At 35.2% G+C, this 20,411-nt stretch overlaps 1 protein-coding gene across 5 annotated transcripts in view; it reads right to left on the bottom strand.

Annotated features, from left to right (window-relative positions):
- Positions 1-4,798: 4,798 nt before the first annotated feature.
- LOC149797926 (calcium uptake protein 3, mitochondrial-like) overlaps positions 4,799-20,411 on the bottom strand; it is a 236,337-nt gene continuing 220,724 nt past the window's right edge. For all 5 annotated transcript variants that reach the window (XM_089962976.1, XM_089962977.1, XM_089962978.1 and 2 more), the window contains one exon: positions 4,799-8,934. In XM_089962976.1, coding sequence (XP_089819102.1) covers positions 8,857-8,934 — 78 coding nt within the window. In that variant the 3' untranslated portion in view covers positions 4,799-8,856. The remainder of the gene's footprint in view (positions 8,935-20,411) is intronic.

The following is a 20,411-nucleotide window of genomic DNA, read 5'->3' as shown; positions in this document are numbered from 1 at the left end:
CAGTCAAACACTGTCGAGTTTCAATCTAGCCATAATGTGTTCTGAAATGCTCTAAGTACATGTGGGAGCGCAGACACTTCTTGCTGGGCATTGATCATTGACCCACCAGTGTGCACTGAACCACGTTGGTAGTCATAGTCAGTGATGACAGTGTAAACTGACCTTCTGCATGAAGATTATTATCTAATTGCAAGTTGGATCATGTCGGGGTGGGTGGGTGATGATTCCAGTGAGCCGAGAATATTTTTCTCATATATATATATATACGTGTGTGCGTGTGTGTGTGTGTGTGTATATATATATATATATATATATATATATATATATATATATATATATATATATATATATATATGTGTGTGTGTGTGTGTGTGTTTGACTTTTGATACATGACTATCTATTTTGCATGTTTCTCCCTAACTAAATGAAAGAATCAGGGAGGTTGATCATGTTAGTCAGCATTCCACGTTACCCTCCCTATCTTAAATGACATACATACATGCCCCACTTATGATGCATCCTAGTAGGGAGAAGGCTCCAATATTTCGTTGCTGAATATGGAAAATTTACGATGACATATTGACCAAACAAATGGTTTCCTGGACATGCGGTATTACGTTCTGTGCACCTCCTAAGCTTACCCGAGAGTTCTTTCAGAAACAAAGCAACACTTGTCACTTGGTCGTCACATTCAATTCAACTCTGTTACACTCTTGGGTTCGCGATGGTATATTCCTTGTCTACATGGATCAATCCATAAACTTTGCCAAAGAATTTATTCGCCTGCAGTTTTACTCAATGCGGCAGCAGACACCTTAGTCCTTGGTCACTATTTTGGGCTGCCATAACAATGATACTGTGGTCCAAATGGAGACCAAACCTTTGACAACTGGAACAACGTTCAAAATCTATACAATACAATATGGCCTCTATTTATTGTTTACATTTTTTTTCTTTAAATTAAGAATTCATCTGAGATGTTGCAAGCACAGGCACTCATTTTTGTTACTAACACAAGGTGATATGGTTCTAATACCCACCCACCGCTTCCCCAATTCCATGCTATTTGTCTTATCCTAACAGCATGTTCAACATACAGGAGGCATTTGAAATGTGTTCCACACATTTAAAGAAGTGTTTGATTCATTATTTAAAAACTATTTTAGGCAAAGTTACTCTGTTGAATCAAAGTTTGTTTACTTAGGCCAAATCCAGTGTGTCATTCAGTGAAAAATGTTACATTTAATTCTGACTGGTGGTTATTGCTTGTTCCAGTTCTGGGTAAACAATAATCACCAATCAGAACTTAGTGTAGTTTAATCCCTGCAAAACAAACAGAAGTATCTGCAAACCAACTGAGAAACTACATGCAAAAGTGGTTATTAAATGATCTGCTACTGTTGTTGATTTTGGGTCTGACACCATTTCTCAACTTAAAGGGAGGCTTTAATGGTGGTCAGTATAGATAAAAGAATAACCAGGGAAAATCCTGGAAAGAACCCACCAACTGATGGGAAGCTACTGGCAAACTTTCCAGAATTCACAGACATGCAATAGCCAAGCCAAAGACTTGAACCCACATGGACAAAGGTAAGATGGCAGTGATTGGTAAAGGGGAGTGCTTTAGACCATAACAACCTGGAGCCCCCAATGGTCTCTAAAGAACTTAAAACATACATGGAGAGCAAATTTATTATGTCTCATTTTATGTTAAGATAAGTATTCAGTGACTGCAAGTGCTGACAAGATGAATAAAATTAGCTCGGAACCAAAAATTTTATTTTCTTAATAGAAGGTAAGTGGGTGTTATTATTAGTTTTTCTTCTTCACTAATAAAAACCTGTGCCTGCAGCTGCAGTTGTATTGTATCTGCAGCAAATACAATGTGATAGAATTTGTTGCTATTTATCCCAACTACCACACCAAGACTTGTTCTAAATGAGATTTTCCTTGCAAGAGTAAATTACACTATTTCTTTTGTTTTGAAGATAACACTGTATTGTCTTCCAAGTTAAAAATGAAGACATGAAATTGGTAATAAGATATTTTTAAAGCATTTATCAAATGCCAATAAATATCCTATCTTGTGCAGTATCTATTAACCAATCAAAGGCCAATAAACATCCTAACTTGTGCAATGGCTATTGGGATCAGAGGCCAATAAATATTCTATCTTGTGCAGTGGCTACTGGCATCTGAGCTAATATATATCCATCTTGTGCAGTGGCTACTGGCATCAGAGGCCAATAAATATCCATCTTTCACAGTGGCTATTGGTATCAGAGGCCAATAAATATTCTATCTTGTGCAGTGGCTATTGGCATCAGAGGCCAATAAATATTCTATCTTGTGCTGTGGCTTTTGGTATCAGAGGCAAATAAATATCTATCTTGTGCAAGGGCTATTGGCATCAGAGGCCAATGAATATTCTATCTTGTGCTGTGGCTACTGGCATCAGAGGCCAATATATATCCTACCTTGTGCAGTGGCTATTGACATCAGAGGCCAATAAATATTCTATCTTGTGCTGTGGCTTTTGGCATCAGAGGCAAATAAATATCCATCTTGTGCAAGGACTATTGGCATCTGAGGCCAATAAATATTCTATCTTGTGCTGTGGCTACTGGCATCAGAGGCCAATATATATCCTACCTTGTGCAGTGGCTATTGGCATCAGAGTTAGCATATATCCTATCTTGTAAAGTGGCTACTGGCATCAGAGCTAATATATATCCATCTTGTGCAAGGGCTATTGACATCAGAGGCCAATAAATATTATATCTTGTGCTGTGGCTACTGGCATCAGAGGCCAATATATATCCTACCTTGTGCAGTGGCTATTGGCATCAGAGTTAGCATATATCCTATCTTGTGCAGTGGCTACTGGCATCAGAGCTAATATATATCCATCTTGTGCAAGGGCTATTGACATCAGAGGCCAATAAATATTATATCTTGTGCTGTGGCTACTGGCATCAGAGGCCAATAAATATCCATCTTGTGTAGTGGCTACTGGCATCTGAGCTAATATATATCCATCTTGTGCAGTGGCTACTGGCATCAGAGGCCAATAAATATCCATCTTTCACAGTGGCTATTGGTATCAGAGGCCAATAAATATTCTATCTTGTGCAGTGGCTATTGGCATCAGAGGCCAATAAATATTCTATCTTGTGCTGTGGCTTTTGGCATCAGAGGCAAATAAATATCCATCTTGGGCAAGGGCTATTGGCATCTGAGGCCAATAAATATTCTATCTTGTGCTGTGGCTACTGGCATCAGAGGCCAATATATATCCTACCTTGTGCAGTGGCTATTGGCATCAGAGCTAGTATATATCCTATCTTGTGCAGTGGCTACTGGCATCAGAGCTAATATATATCCATCTTGTGCAAGGGCTATTGACATCAGAGGCCAATAAATATTATATCTTGTGCTGTGGCTACTGGCATCAGAGGCCAATAAATATCCATCTTGTATAGTGGCTATTGGCATCAGAGCTAATATATATCTTATCTTGTGCAGTGGCTATTGACATCAGAGGCCAATAAATATTCTATCTTGTGCTGTGGCTTTTGACATCAGAGGCAAATAAATTTCCATCTTGTGCAGTGGCTACTGGCATCAGAGGCAAATAAATATCCATCTTGTGCAGTGGCTATTTGCATCAGAGGCCAATAAATATCCATCTTTCACAGTGGCTACTGGCATCAGAGGCCAACAAATATCCATCTTTTGCAGTGGCTATTGGTATCAGAGGCCAATAAATATTCTATCTTGTGCAGTGGCTATTGGCATCAGAGGCCAATAAATATTCTATTTTGTGCTGTGGCTTTTGGCATCAGAGGCAAATAAATATCCATCTTGTGCAAGGGCTATTGGCATCTGAGGCCAATAAATATTCTATCTTGTGCTGTGGCTACTGGCATCAGAGGCCAATATATATTCTACCGGCCAATAAATATCCATCTTGTGCAGTGGTTATTGGCATCAGAGCTAATATATATCTTATCTTGTGCAGTGGCTATTGACATCAGAGGCCAATAAATATTCTATCTTGTGCTGTGGCTTTTGGCATCAGAGGCAAATAAATTTCCATCTTGTGCAGTGGCTACTGGCATCAGAGGCAAATAAATATCCATCTTGTGCAGTGGCTATTGGCATCAGAGGCCAATAAATATCCATCTTTCACAGTGGCTACTGGCATCAGAGGCCAACAAATATCCATCTTTTGCAGTCGGCTATTGGTATCAGAGGCCAATAAATATTCTATCTTGTGCAGTGGCTATTGGCATCAGAGGCCAATAAATATTCTATCTTGTGCTGTGGCTTTTGGCATCAGAGGCAAATAAATATCCATCTTGTGCAAGGGCTATTGGCATCTGAGGCCAATAAATATTCTATCAGTGCTGTGGCTACTGGCATCAGAGGCCAATATATATCCTACCTTGTGCAGTGGCTATTGGCATCAGAGCTAGTATATATCCTATCTTGTGCAGTGGCTACTGGCATCAGAACTAATATATATTCATCTTGTGCAAGGGCTATTGGCATCAGAGGCCAATATATATCCTACCTTGTGCAGTGGCTATTGGCATCAGAGCTAGTATATATCCTATCTTGTGCAGTGGCTACTGGCATCGGAGGCCAATAAATATTCTATCTTGTGCTGTGACTAATGACAAATCAGAGGCAAATAAATATCCTATCCTGTATATTTGCTACTGACCAATAACTTACTCCTAAGGGTGAACATTATACTGTAGATCATAAAATATTAAAAACAAAATAACTATAATTATGATAAAATGACTTTTATTAATTCTTTTTCATTTTTTCCTCATCTTGCAAGCAATTCTGAGATGGAATTAGCATTGTCTTTAATCTTGTAATCAAGAAACAACATTTAGGGTGCTATAACAGCTAATTATATAAACGAGTTCCAGGAATAGAAAGAAAACTTCTTGAGACATGTGAAAAAAAGATAGACAAAAACCCTTGGCAAAGCAAATGGATAAATTTAAACATTAAAAAATAAATATATTACACAATATACATTAGAAACATTTCAATAACTCATATGAATACAAAGAATGAATTAACATCAGAAAATATCATAATCATTTACAAAGATTTAAGGCACCTGATTATTATATTGTGTCCTTAACGCCCTTTAAGTTATAAAAGTTTTACAATGGTAGATAATTCTTTATACACAAAATAAATATAGTGTGTAATAATAATAATAATAATAATAATAAAGACAATAAAAGTCATAGCAAATTTAGTGTCTTAGAAATAACAAACAAATGTTGACATATTTATTAGACATGATTAAAGCTGCATTCCTGCTCCAAAACCTCACGAACTGAGATGCAATAATAATGCACCTTTTACAATGAAGAATAATAAAAAATATAGTATACACCATATATACTTGCATACAAGTCAAATCCAACTGCCAATTAAACAGACCCTGATCTCCCATCACATAATGTGCCTGCAGATCACAGTCTATGTAGTTTGTTCTACAGGTTACTCCCGACAAAATGCATAGACTCAGATCTGCTGATACATTAAGGGATTGCAGATCTGGGTCTGTGAAGTTTGCAGATTTGCATATGTGCAGTTTGCAGCTGGACTCAACTTTTAAGTCAGTATAGATGACAAATGTACACAAGCGTCAAGACAAATGGAGAATCTAATGAGGATTTTATCCATTGGGCTAACAAGAAAACATGAAGCTAGGCTACAGTGATATTCAAAGTGCATCATATACATGCATCACAATATAAACAAACTGGCAAAATCAAATCACAGCTGGTAGTAAAAGTGGAAAATTGATTTTGATGATGAGATTGGACTAGTAGATCTGAGTGGCAAGACTGGATCTAGGTGGTAAAAAGACGGGGCAAATTTATTTTGGTTGTAAGACAAATCATTTGAGTTAAATAGAACTTATTTGTTCTATCAGCATCAAGATGGTTCTTCGAGGGATTGTGCTTTTAACTGGTTGTATTATTTACCATTTTACAACATTTTGTTCATCACATTGTTTTACGCCATTAGAAACTTGACACAATTACATTTCATTTTCTTTATTTGTACAGTTCCTAAAACAATATGTAGTATTTATCTGAACAGTTATCCAGAGTTGATGTTTCATTGCATATATATGTATATGGTTTAGGAAAAGTAAACAAAAATATGCTTTTATTTATGTGATGGGTGGGTATTGCTGAAAAATATGACTGGATATAAAAGACTGTCCTTATTATAGCATAACATATAAACAAATAAGCCCATTTTGAGTCCTATAAAGTATGACCAAGAACCATGGGTACATAATTGCTTTTTTTAATTAATATTATAAGTACCAGACCCATCTATACATAACTGAGGCAGATCTGTGTATTGTCTCAATAGATAAAGGGACTTAACTCCAATTTTCCAACAAAACTGAATGGTAGGATACAAAAAATACATTAAAACTAGAAATCATAAAATCATTTTTTTTAATTAATTATAAAATGAACAAAATATATGCCAATATAATGCAATTAAGATGTATGCAAGAAAAAATTTCAAGTTAAGAAGCACATATCTGGTACTCAAGTCCAGTTATTTTATACAAGCCTGGTCTATGAATGACCAGTCATTTATACATGTAGAACCTGGTTTATGAATGACCAGTCATTTATACATGTGGAGCCTGGTCTATGAATGACCAGTCATTTATACATGTGGAACCTGGTCTATGAATGACCAGTCATTTATACATGTGGAGCCTGGTCTATGAATGACCAGTCAATTTATACATGTGGAACCTGGTCTATAAATTACCAAAGTGAGAGGGTTTTAGTATTATTTTAAGTAAATATGAACAATTCTAGGAATAACTTGCAAATAACAATCCAAAATATTAACATTTTTTTATATTCAATGAAGAATAAACTGCAAAAACACTATGCAAAAACTTTTGATCTGCAAAGTATCATCTCACATGTGAACAAAATCAGAGTTGAAAAAATATAACCTAATAATAAAAAGTTTAACTAAAAACTTAATACAAATTATTGTGACCAAGGTCAAAGAGACAAATGTGTATTTCATGGAATGAACTGATTACAGCTGGGTACCATAAAGAAGTTTGGACCATGGTATTTCTAAATATATCATGATATGTACCATGGTGTACTGCAGTTAAATTAGGTACCAACATTTTAATGTTCTGAAGAAGAGGCCTGGAACTTTTTTTAAACTTTTTATCTGTCTCTAGCTGGAAAATATCTAGTTCTGATATATTAAAGAAACTCAATATTACTTGAATTTTTCTTGAGATAAAATAAAATAAAATGTCAGTTGTAAAGAAAATCACAGCCACTCTCCCATCTCGACAATCAAATGGTCAGCACACTAAGGTAGATGAATTTTCAACGTGTATGATAATTGTTGCACAAGCTGTAATCTAATAAAGGTAACTAAAGTGGAAAGATAAGGCTTACTCTATAGCTGACACCCTGTTAAAGACCCTGTGCTGACATTAGTCAGCTTGGAGGTGTCAATACTGAAGCCTACAATTTACTATCTACATTACTGATATAAATGTCTGGGAAACTTTGAGTGGGATGCCAACAGCCAGTCAAGACAGATTAACATATGCTATTAAGTGACTAAAAATTATAAAAAAATTTCAATCCTAAATTTATTTTCCCAAAACTTTAATTTGGCCTGAATATCTTTCACAACATACCATCAAGCCAAAACACTGGCATATTTGACACAGGTCAAACAACTGATCTTAAAGGATCTTAAATACAGTCATATTTGTAACAATCGAAATAATTGTTTGACAAATACAACTGTTGTGCAAAAAATAATAATTTCTTTCATTATTCTCTCATGAAAAATGATAAAAGTTGTTCATATTATTAAATTTATCACAGAATTACTCTGGAATTTCTATATATTACTTACTGAGGGAAAATACCAAGGTTCTGATACAGTAAATAAGAACCACATGGTACATACCACCAGAAAAAGCACCAAAATACACTGGTATACAAATAGTACCATGAACCTCAAGAATTAACTACGACCTTGGCATCAAAGTGTGTGTGTGTGTGTGTGTGTGTGTGTGTGTGTGTGTGATGGAATCAATTGTGTTAGCTTCAACATGACCCATGACAAGTAGGACAAGAATCCATCAAGATCTTAAGGAAATAAATGCATATTAATCACTTTAACCTAGCTCTTAACAAACAGTTGAGGATGACACCAAAAAAGTGACTACTATGTATTGCTAATATGGAATCAACAAAATGTAACCAAGAAACAGAAAGCTCATATGTACCATCTTCAGCTTGTATTACTTGAAACAATGAGATCATTCCTAAAATATATTTATGCTGATAGTTACCATGCTTTTATCTGACTTAAACAATCCTTTACCACACTATACTCCTTTAGAAATGGTTGATATGTAAAAGGCAGACCTTCAAAATGTGTAGAGGTTTAGGGTTTAGAGGAACTTCATCAAGACTAGCATTTCCATGCCGATAAATATTTGCATGGATTGCAAGGCTTTATCTTCATTATGGGCAAGTTTCAAATGATTGTGATACCCATATTTTCCCTAAGTCATCATCCTGACTTGCATGAATGAAGAGCCAACATGGTTTCGTGCTGATCTAAAGGCATGGTTTTGTTTTGGTAGGCATTGGTTTTGTCTTGCAGGATTGTATAAGTGGTTTAAATAGTAAAACATCTTTATTCATGCTCATCTGTCATGGTATACTTATGGTATGCTTGCCTTTCTTCTATTCTGGCTTGGGCATGGCAATGGAGTGAAATGGATCAGTAAAAGGATTTCATCTCATTTTTTACACACGACTTGAAGGAGTCCCAACCAGCTTGAGTGTGGGATGCATGAGACTGCAAGATAATAAAATATCCAACAGTTATCAGCATAGTATATAAAACGAGACCCTTGACAGGACTGATGCTCTCCTGTCCTAAATAAATTACAGGAATCCAAGATAATACTGTTTCTTCTTATTGCTAGACATAAAAAGCCATCTCTGATATTCCTGAGAAACTACAAAATATCAAATTCTGTAACAAATTATCTTCTTATGTTTGAGGGAACATTTTCAAAAGAACATCCAAAGGGCAGTTCAAACATTTTTGTCATGTCCTTTGACATTTAAACTAATACCTGCAAATTTGAATCAACATTATGAAATTGTCAACTTTTAATAATGTATCAAACATTTTTTTTACATTTTCTTTCCAAACAACATTTTTAGTATACCATAAGTAATGATATTCAACAAAATTTTCATCAATGAAAATGTCACTTATGCCTAATGGAGGCAGTACTTTAATAAGTAAAAACTAATTGATTACGTTTTTTATCAAGTGAAATTTGTATTTTAGTTCTATCATTTAGTTAGGCTTAAGTGTAATGATCATGAATGCAATGTGCCCTCTTGTATTCAAACAGAAAATGTGTCCATCTACCATAACAGCGATGTCCGCAAAAATTTCTCTGAGAACGTAATTAAGTGCCGATCATGTTTTGATATCTGACTTGTGGAGGTATTTGTTGTATTGCTGCACTGAATTAAAAGCTGGCATCCTTTGCATTATCACATTAATTGCATCTTTTGTATCAAATAAAGGGTGTGGAATAAAAGAAAAGTTTAAAAGGCATATAAATATGACATGTGTAAGATCTAGCAGCCCCGGTTCTATCTCTGGTGAACTCATTTCAATTGATCAATCAAACACTCTTATAAATATTGTTGTGTATTTAATATAATTAGACTACACTGTACCTTAAATTAAGCTACTCAATCATAAATGTGATCAAATATAGCAAGGCAACCAAGTGAAATTAATACTACATTAAACAATGAGCTTTGTTTCACAGATAAGGATGTTTGCTCCACAAGCAAGCTCCAGCAAAATCCTGAAGTAGCACTTAGAGATATCCTTAAGGATAAGAATTAGTTTCAGTTATTTGCAATAAAATCAAGGTATCAATATTTTACTAACAGAAAAGAACAATCAATGAATTTTGACGAAGATGATTGTTACACAAAATAAATGTCTCTATTTTTTGTAAAAGAATCTTGTTACGTACTGTTTCAACACTGAGTCTGCTAGCCTGCATTAGAGATCCATGCTTTGAACTCTGCTGTACCATAATAAGCAGGGAACCAGACTAATCAACAACAACAAAATTCAGTGACTTAATACACAAATGTTTTCACATACATATGAAGGTTGTTGAAACCAGATGAAATAATGTTAATGATCTTTCAGATGTTGGGCATCTTGAATTTGTTAGAAAAAGTGCTTTATTGACAAATTACTCCCCCTCCCCATGGCTTTGTCCAGCGAGGATGGCATAACTCATTTTTCGGAGGTCCCTCGGTAACTCGCATCCTCGCTTATAGTGTGGTCAATGTTTCTGGACCCCATTGTGCGCAAGTTATTGAGGGAGAGGTGTGTGCAGTCTCGTACTCATAATCAAAGTCATTCAATATCTTGACGATACATAGTCATGATCAAAGTCATCCAAGATCTTGATGGTACATACTCATAATCAAGTTATCCAAGATCTTTATGAAACATATCCATAATCAAAGTCATCCAAGGTCTTTATGATACATACTTATTTACCAAGATTTATAGAAAATGAATGAGAAATATAGTCTTGATCCAGAGAGGTAACAATTTCAGCCAATCAGATGCAAGGTATCTCATTATTATCTACCGTTTTTCATGTAATTTTTCATACATGAAAAAATAATTATTAATTTCAATGTACGAAAAATTATATGTAAAATAAATAATTATCATTTTGCAGTTCTGACTGTGTATGAAAAATAAAAGATCATACCTGAACAAATTCTATGGAACACATGCTACTCTACAAACTAAAGGTACAAATGTACAAAGTAAATGTATATTTTCTGTCTCATTCCGCTCTCAACTCAAGAATCTAATTACATTAAAAATAAAAGCACTCAAAAAGATTTTTCTTGTTATTAGTGAACGAGAGAGAGAAGATTATGTCTCAGTGTGAATGCTCGTCTGCATTTCGAACACATGTAGCTGTTGTGTTGTGTAATGTTGGCAAAATGATAGTCCTACATGTACAACGTATAACATGTTATTATGTTTAGTGCACACAAAGGTCAAAACATAAATATCAGCATTGAGGTTTTACATGTAGGACTAGCAAAATGATTAAGATGATTTGAACATGTATTAGTTAAGGGTATATTATGGTGGTAAATTGTAGGCAATGATACGAGTCCACATTGTCAAGAAATTAAGTGCAACTTGTATTTTTACAGCAGCAATAATCTCATTATCAAATTGCAGTTATAAAATATAGAACTTGAAATGACATTTTAGCTAATGCACGTGAGTGTGCATGCACATGTGTGTGAGAGAGAGAGAGAGAGAGATGAAAAAATTTTGTCCATGTACAAGACCGTATTCACTCAGGGTGGTTTTTATTTGTAACGTTTGCAAAGAGAAAAAAAAAACCTGTATTTTGAGTTACCTGATGATTGTGATAATCCTTACGTATTTTGACCTGACTATATTCCATTATCATTAAACACTGCTAAATCAACAATTCTTTCTTGTTTTAATTACGATGTAAATTGTCACAACAACCAGATGGCTGTGCAGTGTTATTTATACGGTAATTAAACATGCTTAGCACTTTGGTTATTCCTGCTGAAACCAGACTGGGGACAAGAATCGACAGAATAGGTCAAATCAGCGAGGTTGCCAGTAGGGAAATGAGGCTCTCTTTAAGGAAATGAAAATCTGTCAATGTGCTATTGAAGCCATTCTCCATACAGAATTTGTTATAAGGACAAGCAATCATACACATTACTTGTTATTTGAACTCGCCAATAAAGATAATAGAGTGGTATATTGTTGAATAAATTTGCAATAAAATGTTAATTATATCCAAGTCTTAACAGAATTAACACTTAAAAAAGATAGCATATGTATATATATATATATATATATATATATATATATATATATATATATATATATATATATATATATATATATATATATACCAATCGAATTAACTGAGTCCGTGACTTTCAAATTTACAATAGAAAATGGCATATATTACATTTGTATCACTACAATGAAACAATAAAACTAGCTGACCAAGGGTCTGTGGTCTTGACTTTAGCATGTACAGAGATATAATTTTTGTTGGATAAGAAAACATCAAAGGGCTTCCAAACTCATTTTAAAATGCATGTGGTGTTTTGTTACGGTGATGGACTTCATAAGGAAAACTAATTAACGATAAATAAGGATTGTGTTCTGTGAAGTCCTTTGTCCAGTTGTTAATAACACCAGTAGATATTGTAATAACAATACTTAAAGGCTTATGCACCAATCATTGTATTTTCTCACCAACAATTAATTATTGTGTGTGTGTGTGATTTGGATTTTTAACGTAGCTTTAAAAAAATTCAGTCATATCGCTATGATGTCTGCATTGTGGCAGTTTATAGTGATGTCTAGCACTGAGGCATCATGCAACAGACATGTAGCATGATGTCCCACCCAGTCACATTATCCTGACACCATGCAGACCAGTCCTAGCACTAACCTGTTATTGCTGAATGCCAAGCAAGGCAGCTATTAGTACCATTTTTGTAAGTCTTTAGTATGACTCAGCCAGGGATCGAACCCACGACCTCCTGCATCTGAGGTGGACGCTCTAACCACTAGGCCATCGGTGCAGTTACAATTAATTATTAATATTTGTAAAAACAAATGGCAATATGGTATTATTGATCTTTGTTTTGCAAACAAATCTTCTTAGTAGAAATTTTATATCCAATAATTTAATGGATTTTTCGAAAAATACAAAGTGATTTGTGCGAAAAATTATGATACATTTAAATAATTATGATTTTTATAACTGGATTATGTATGAACAATTAAAGGGTATGACAAAATGCATGAAATACGGTACTGATCTATTTTTCTAGAATCTGTCTATAATAATGATAATATAAGGTGGAGCAAACTTCCATTGGAATTTGGTCTCTAGAGAGGTAACAAAAATCAGTCAGTCAGTTGTTAAGTATCTCATTCATGTGCACTGATCTCACTTATTCACTGATCTCACTTATTACAGAAGTTGTCTAAGATATGTCTACGATAATGATAACATAAGCTTTAATGTGGAGCTAGACTGAATTAAAATCCTGATAGGTAACAAGTTCATCCAATACAAGTTCATGTCATTAATATGTGTTCATTTTGCTTTTATTCAAACTCATTGAACACTGCTCCGGTGGCCTAATGGTTAGAGCGTCCTCCTTGGAGGTTAGAACCCTGGTTGAGTCATAACAACATGGTTCCCATGCTTTCTAAAGATAAATTTCCATGTCATTTCCTGGGTTTATCCAGGATGAAATTAAATATTTTCAAGGTTCACAAATGACCATTACTGAATGGAATTAAAGAACATTTTAGATTATAAAACATTTATTTTCTAAATATAAAGAAGTTTCTCTTTCAAGACTCTCCAAAACATCTAAGTCAGAAAAGATGATCATGTACAAAACCATAAAATGTATCACACAAAGCAAGTCTGACTATATTCCTATAAACTGGCATGTAAAGTCATTTCAATAAACAAAATAAAACTTCTAACTTTATTTTTCTGACCTGCATGATGTTGCTAAGTGGAAACAACATAATGAACATAAATTAATAAATTAATTGTTTCCTTTCAAACCTTTGATTGTTATGAATTCTATAGCAATATAAGAGTTTAACCATGAATTTATCTGTGCCAATAAAATCCCAAACAAGATTTTTCAAACAACCTCATCTCCTTAAGATCTGATTAAAAATCCATCATTTAAAAAACATTTTCAAATGGGTTGATTTAAATTTTGACAAAAGACCTTCAAAATTATATACTATTGTATAAACAAGGACTGAATTTTCTGTAAAATCAACTAGTCTTCTTGTAATTTGTTAAACCAGTCCCCAAACCTGTATTGATACAGTGGCTCATATCGTTTTTAATATATAATACAAAGGACAACAATTTCTCATTTCAGCTCCTAGATTCATCAATTTGGACTACAAATTTGACTTCAAACGAATAGCAGTCCATTTTCTAATCTGGGTTGCCTCTGAATATTCACAACCCATTTTTCATATATGGACATTTACATTGGAGTGTGGAGTCATTGCAATTGCATATCAAAAATTTGGAATTTGCCGCTACTGTGCAGTAATGACATATGGTAGTTGCTTACCAGCGGGCATAGAAAAATATGTTATGTCAACATGTACCTGCACTAAATTGATAGGAAAATTATTTATTTTTTCAGAAATGGCAAGTATTATAATCGTTATGTCTTTAATCCGCTGACAGACTAGATGATACTATGGCACAGATGAAACCTGACCGCGTATTCACCATTTTAATTACTAGTCACATAACTTCAAAAATCTCAAACGACAACATCAGAAGTCCAATAGTCAAGTGATATCAACAACAAACTCCTTTTTAATGTTGTTGTACATAAATTCAATTAAATTACATGAAAGTCAGATACTTTTTGTAAAAGCCAGCTATCTGGCCAGTCTGATTTATCCAGCAGAGAGCACATGATGTCAACATGGTAGTCACGTGATACATCAAAACACCAAAAGTTGTTCTCGGAATATAAAAATTAGGAAAATTTTGTCTTCTTTCATTTTTGTATTTTTATTACAACCAGTATAGGACATTCATTCAATATTTTCTTAAGCTTTTTCTCTCTACAACATTTGAAAATGTGGGTTGTTAGATTTGTGTAGTCATGCAACTGGCAATGCAAATCGCAAGTACCAGGTCACATTTCATCAATGCTGTAGGTTTATCTCGTCTTTCAGCCGATTAAAGACATAACAATTTTAATACTCACAATTTCTGAGAAAATAAGTGATTTTCATATTGATATCATGCATGTATCACTTGATCTAACAAAGTTTGCTAGGCCATCCGGTAAGCGGCTATGCTATGCTGCCACCATGTTGGCCTCTTGTGATGCTAGAGTGGTTTTCATACCTTCCATGTAAGGAAAGATACGGATATCAAGCTGACTTTGAAAATAAAAGTCTACTAGATGAATCTAATCTACTGAGCATTTGGATTGACTCAGCATATATGTTTATTGTAAGCACCCAAATGATCCATACAGCACCCTCCAAATATTCTGGTTAGAACTCGATAAATTTAACTCACGATCAATTTATTTATGACTCAATTACATGATCGATTTGGGTATCAAGTGGTGGTGGAAAATTCCTGGGTTTTTCCCAAAATTATCATTGCTCCTGACTTTTTCTGGACTTCCTGGTAGTGTAGGAACCCTGTAACAAAGACTATTAAAAATGGTACTAACATCTGCCTTTCTAGGCTCTCAGCATTAAGAGGTTAGTGTTAGGACTGGTCGGCCTGTGTCAGGATAATGTAACTTGGTGGGACATATGCCACGTGTCTGCGGCATGATGCCCAGTGCTAGACATTACTAAACAACTGCCATGCTGCAGACATTGTTGGATATGACTGAAAAATTGTAAAAGCTATGTTAAAAAAATCCAAATAAAAATCTATTCCAACTCATTGAACATCTTGATCAAACAAGCCTATTCAATAACATCTGATCAGAAATGATCCTGTTGCATAATTGCTGACAAGCTCAGCAAATCAAATGCAAGGTCACAAAAAATAATGTGCATGAATTTTGCTCATAATCATACACAATCAAGATCTTAATGACATAGGCTTATGTACCAAGTTTGATCAAAATCCTATCAAAAACATGTCCCCTGAGTGGTAAACAAATGTCCATATCAGACACAAGACCATCTAAAAAAATATATGCATTGTGCATAAAAAACCCACAATGTTAGCCTGTCAGCCTACTTATGTTCATATTAAATGCTGGTCAATAATAAAGTTTCTCAAGTAGTTTAGCCGATCATATACAAGATCACTTCATTACCCGGTAATATGTGTTATCAAAATTGGTTTCGAGGTACAGCCTCCAAAGTGGTAACAAGGTCAGACAATAGGATGCAAGATCGCCTGATTAGACTGCATGGATCTTGCTCATTTTCAAACTCCTCTGAGATTCTAAACTTGACTAAAATTTGATCAGAAATATGGCCTCTTGAGTGGTCACAATGTCAATCAATATGATGAATGACCACCTCATTAATACTCATAAAACTCGCTCATTATTAAGCTCATCCCAGATTTTGATGATATCAGACATGCCAACCCAGATGAGTCCATCTCAGTAAGGCAGTTGATATTTTTCCATAAGATTTACCTGTTTTCAGTAAGGTGTAGCAAAATATCAATAACTGCTATTGTAAAGCTGGAAAACATAATTTAAGTTTGACACAGCAATGATAACATTATGTTCAACTGAAAAGTTTGTAAAGTTCACATGGACTTTATTTGCCACTATTACAGTTGCACAAACTTTAGTTCCAAACCCTATTCAACTTAATGACTTGTTGCTATCTCTAAACTTGATGTAATTCATGGAAATTCTTTTTCCATTTCATATGATGATGGCAATCATATCTCCCTCCACAAGACGAACTCAAATTGGCATGTGATGTCCAATAAACATAATTGTGTCCTTTCCATCTTTTTGTCACAAAAATCTGAATATTCCTTTTGATTTTTATGTGTTGATTATTAACACTTTTCTAGAGGCTTATTTTCCATTTCGTCTTAAACATGCATCACTTGCTGTATGCCATTTTTAGAAAATTATATAATCAACAGTTTTATCATGCAGATGCATCACATGAAAAATAGGTGCAGTTTAAAGCATCTGGGGTGCTGCTGTAAAGTTAGTCTGGTTCCCTGATGAATTTCACTAATTCTAATATGAAACCCACATCCATATCAAACACAGATGAACCAATTATCCGGCTTTTTCAGCAATGATACTTTTTCTGGATTTTTTGCTTGTGTGCCGTAAGTCAGTATTTTGTGGGTAATTTTCGTAAGTCTTACAGCAAAATCGTAAGGGCTGGCAGGTCTGTGATATACACACCCAGTCCATGTCTGATTGAAACTGGACCAAAAATGTGGACTCCAGGGTGGTAACAGATGCCCAAAACATCATGCATAGCACAATACATGACAGATGCCCAACACAAGATGCAAGGCATGATGTATGACAGATGCACAACACATGATGCTTAGCATGATGTATGACAGACCCCCCAACACATGATGCATAGCACAATACATGACAGATGCCCAACACAAAATGCATAGCACAATACAGTAGTCCCCCTCTTGAATGGCCCCTCTGACCAGCGGCCACCTGCTCCTTACGTCCAGAATCCGTTAGCACCGACGAGTTTGTGTTCAAAGGTACCCCTCACGAAAGACCACCCGGCTAACGCGAACAGCGGTCAGCATATTTGTGCAATAATATAAAATTTAACCCTCACAAGCAGCCGCATTTTATTTTGATATGTATCCAGAACCAGTATTTTATTCATAACGTGTGTTAAGTAATCCGATTTCTGTTTCCCGATGTCAGGTTTTCGTTATTGAAAGAAATGTTGACTAAAGTACATGTACCACTAAGGTTAATATTATATCATTTACGCCTCACAAGAAGCCACATTTATTCCATAAAGCCGAGAAAGACTCAAATTTTAATCCATACAAAAGGGTAAGTACATGTAATCCAATTAGCCTTACTGCTGCGTTATCATAAGATGTCCGGTTTAGTCACTTCGATAATTGTTAAGATTACAATTACTGAACAGCAGTAACAGCTGAGAAGTGGCAGCATCGATGTACAATACAAAAGTCAGCAGGAAAACGGTTTGATAGCCATTATGGCTTCCCTCAGTAAGATGTTCACTTTGATAATTAGTGGCTATTACTACTGACAATAATTGTCAAAATTACAAATCCTAACGGCCGCGAGGTCAAATCTGTGTGATGTTAAATGGTACCTATCTAAGCCGCTTTGGCTTCACTCACTTAGTGTAAAGAAATGTATAAAAACAATAGGGTACCAGACTGCGAATAACGAATCATGTGACAAGATCACTTCCTTTAAAAACACACGGCAATTTGTTTAGATGCATAAAAAATTGTTTTATCAGTATTGTAGATGGCAACATGAATAACTTACTGCAAAAAGATCAACATGTCATCGAGGAAAAGTAAAATTCTCATTTTAGAAGAGAAAGATAAAGTAATTCAACTGACCGAGAGGTTCGGGGTGGGTGGGGTCAAAGATCCTTGCAGAAAATAATGTCAGAAAGACTCAGATAAACAATATCGTGAAAGATAAGAAAACAATTCTGAAGAAGTGGGAGGTGAAATGGACGGAGAAAGGAAGATTGTTTGAGCCAGGTGATGTTTGTATCCTGATTTGAATGACAAGAAAAAGCAACAATTTTGTCAGTTGAATTGGGATATGACGACTTTACCGCAAGTAACGGATGGTTGCACAGATTTCAAGTGCGATACAATATTAAGTGTTCTGTCCTTAGTGGAGAATCAGCTGTTGTTAATAATGAAGTTGTCGAAGATTGGAACAAAAGACTAAACAATATATGCAGGGGATATGACAGCAAGGATATTTTTAATTGTGACGAGACGGGTTTGTTTTTTAGACTTTTACCAACAGAGTGAAAGATGATGTGATCTGTAACATAATTATAAAGACAGTTTTAAAACTATATCAATGGTTATTCATAACAAACTTTTGAAAATGATGAAACAGTTTGTTTTTCATTTATTTCACAACATGCATGACATTTTAATGAAAATATTAAATGTTTTAGAATTAAATGTACTTGTGACTTTCTTCATATGTATTTACTATTCGCATTTGTCATCCCCCTCTAGAAAGGCCACCCTCATTATAAGGCCACTTCCCTGCTGCAGTAAGGGTGGCCTTATAAGAGGGGGACTACTGTACATGACAGATGCCCAACACAAGATCCAGAGCATGATGTATGATATATGCCCAACACAGGATGCATAGTACAGTAGGATGTATGACAGATGCCCAACACATGATGCATAGTACAGTAGGATGTATGACAGATGCCCAACACAGGATGCATAGTACAGTAGGATGTATGACAGATGTCCAACACATGATGCATAGTACAGTATGATGTATGACAGATGCCCAACACATAATGCATAGTATGATGAATGACAGATGCCCAACACATGATGCATAGTATGATGTATGACAGATGCCCAACACAAGATGCATAGCATGATGTATGATAGATACCCAACACAAGATGCATAGTACAGTATGATGTATGACAGATGTCCAACACATGATGCATAGTATGATGTATGACAGATGCCCAACACAAGATGCATAGCATGATGTATGATAGATACCCAACACAAGATGCATAGTACAGTATGATGTATGACAGATGTCCAACACATGATGCATAGTACAGTATGATGAATGACAGATGCCCAACACATGATGCACAGTATGATGAATGACAGATGCCCAACACATGATGCATAGTATGATGTATGACAGATGCCCAACACAAGATGCATAGCATGATGTATGATAGATACCCAACACAAGATGCATAGTACAGTATGATGTATGACAGATGTCCAACACATGATGCATAGTATGATGTATGACAGATGATCAACACAAGATGCATAGCATGATGTATGATAGATACCCAACACAAGATGCATAGTACAGTATGATGTATGACAGATGTCCAACACAGGATGCATAGTACAGTAGGATGTATGACAGATGTCCAACACATGATGCATAGTACAGTATGATGAATGACAGATGCCCAACACATGATGCATAGTACAGTATGATGAATGACAGATGCCCAACACATGATGCATAGTATGATGTATGATAGATACCCAACACAAGATGCATAGTACAGTATGATGTATGACAGATGTCCAACACATGATGCATAGTATGATGTATGACAGATGCCCAACACAAGATGCATAGCATGATGTATGATAGATACCCAACACAAGATGCATAGTACAGTATGATGTATGACAGATGTCCAACACAGGATGCATAGTACAGTAGGATGTATGACAGATGTCCAACACATGATACACAGCATGATTTATGCAGACATGATTTTGGTCTTCCCAAAACAACAAAAGCTGAAAAAAATTTAAGGTTCTTTGGGGGGTCTTCTCCAAATGGGGTCTCGATGGGCAGCCCATCAATCCAAGGTTTCAATGGGGCCTAAGGCCCTGGCCAAAAACACATTTACACTTGTAAACAACTGCTCCTGGTGCT

Source organism: Sinohyriopsis cumingii, chromosome 6 (assembly GCF_028554795.1).
Source record: "Sinohyriopsis cumingii isolate HCF-2022 chromosome 6, ASM2855479v2, whole genome shotgun sequence".
Taxonomy (NCBI): domain Eukaryota; kingdom Metazoa; phylum Mollusca; class Bivalvia; order Unionida; family Unionidae; genus Sinohyriopsis; species Sinohyriopsis cumingii.
Note: the sequence above shows the minus strand (reverse complement) of the source record. Positions and strands in the feature narration are given on the sequence as shown.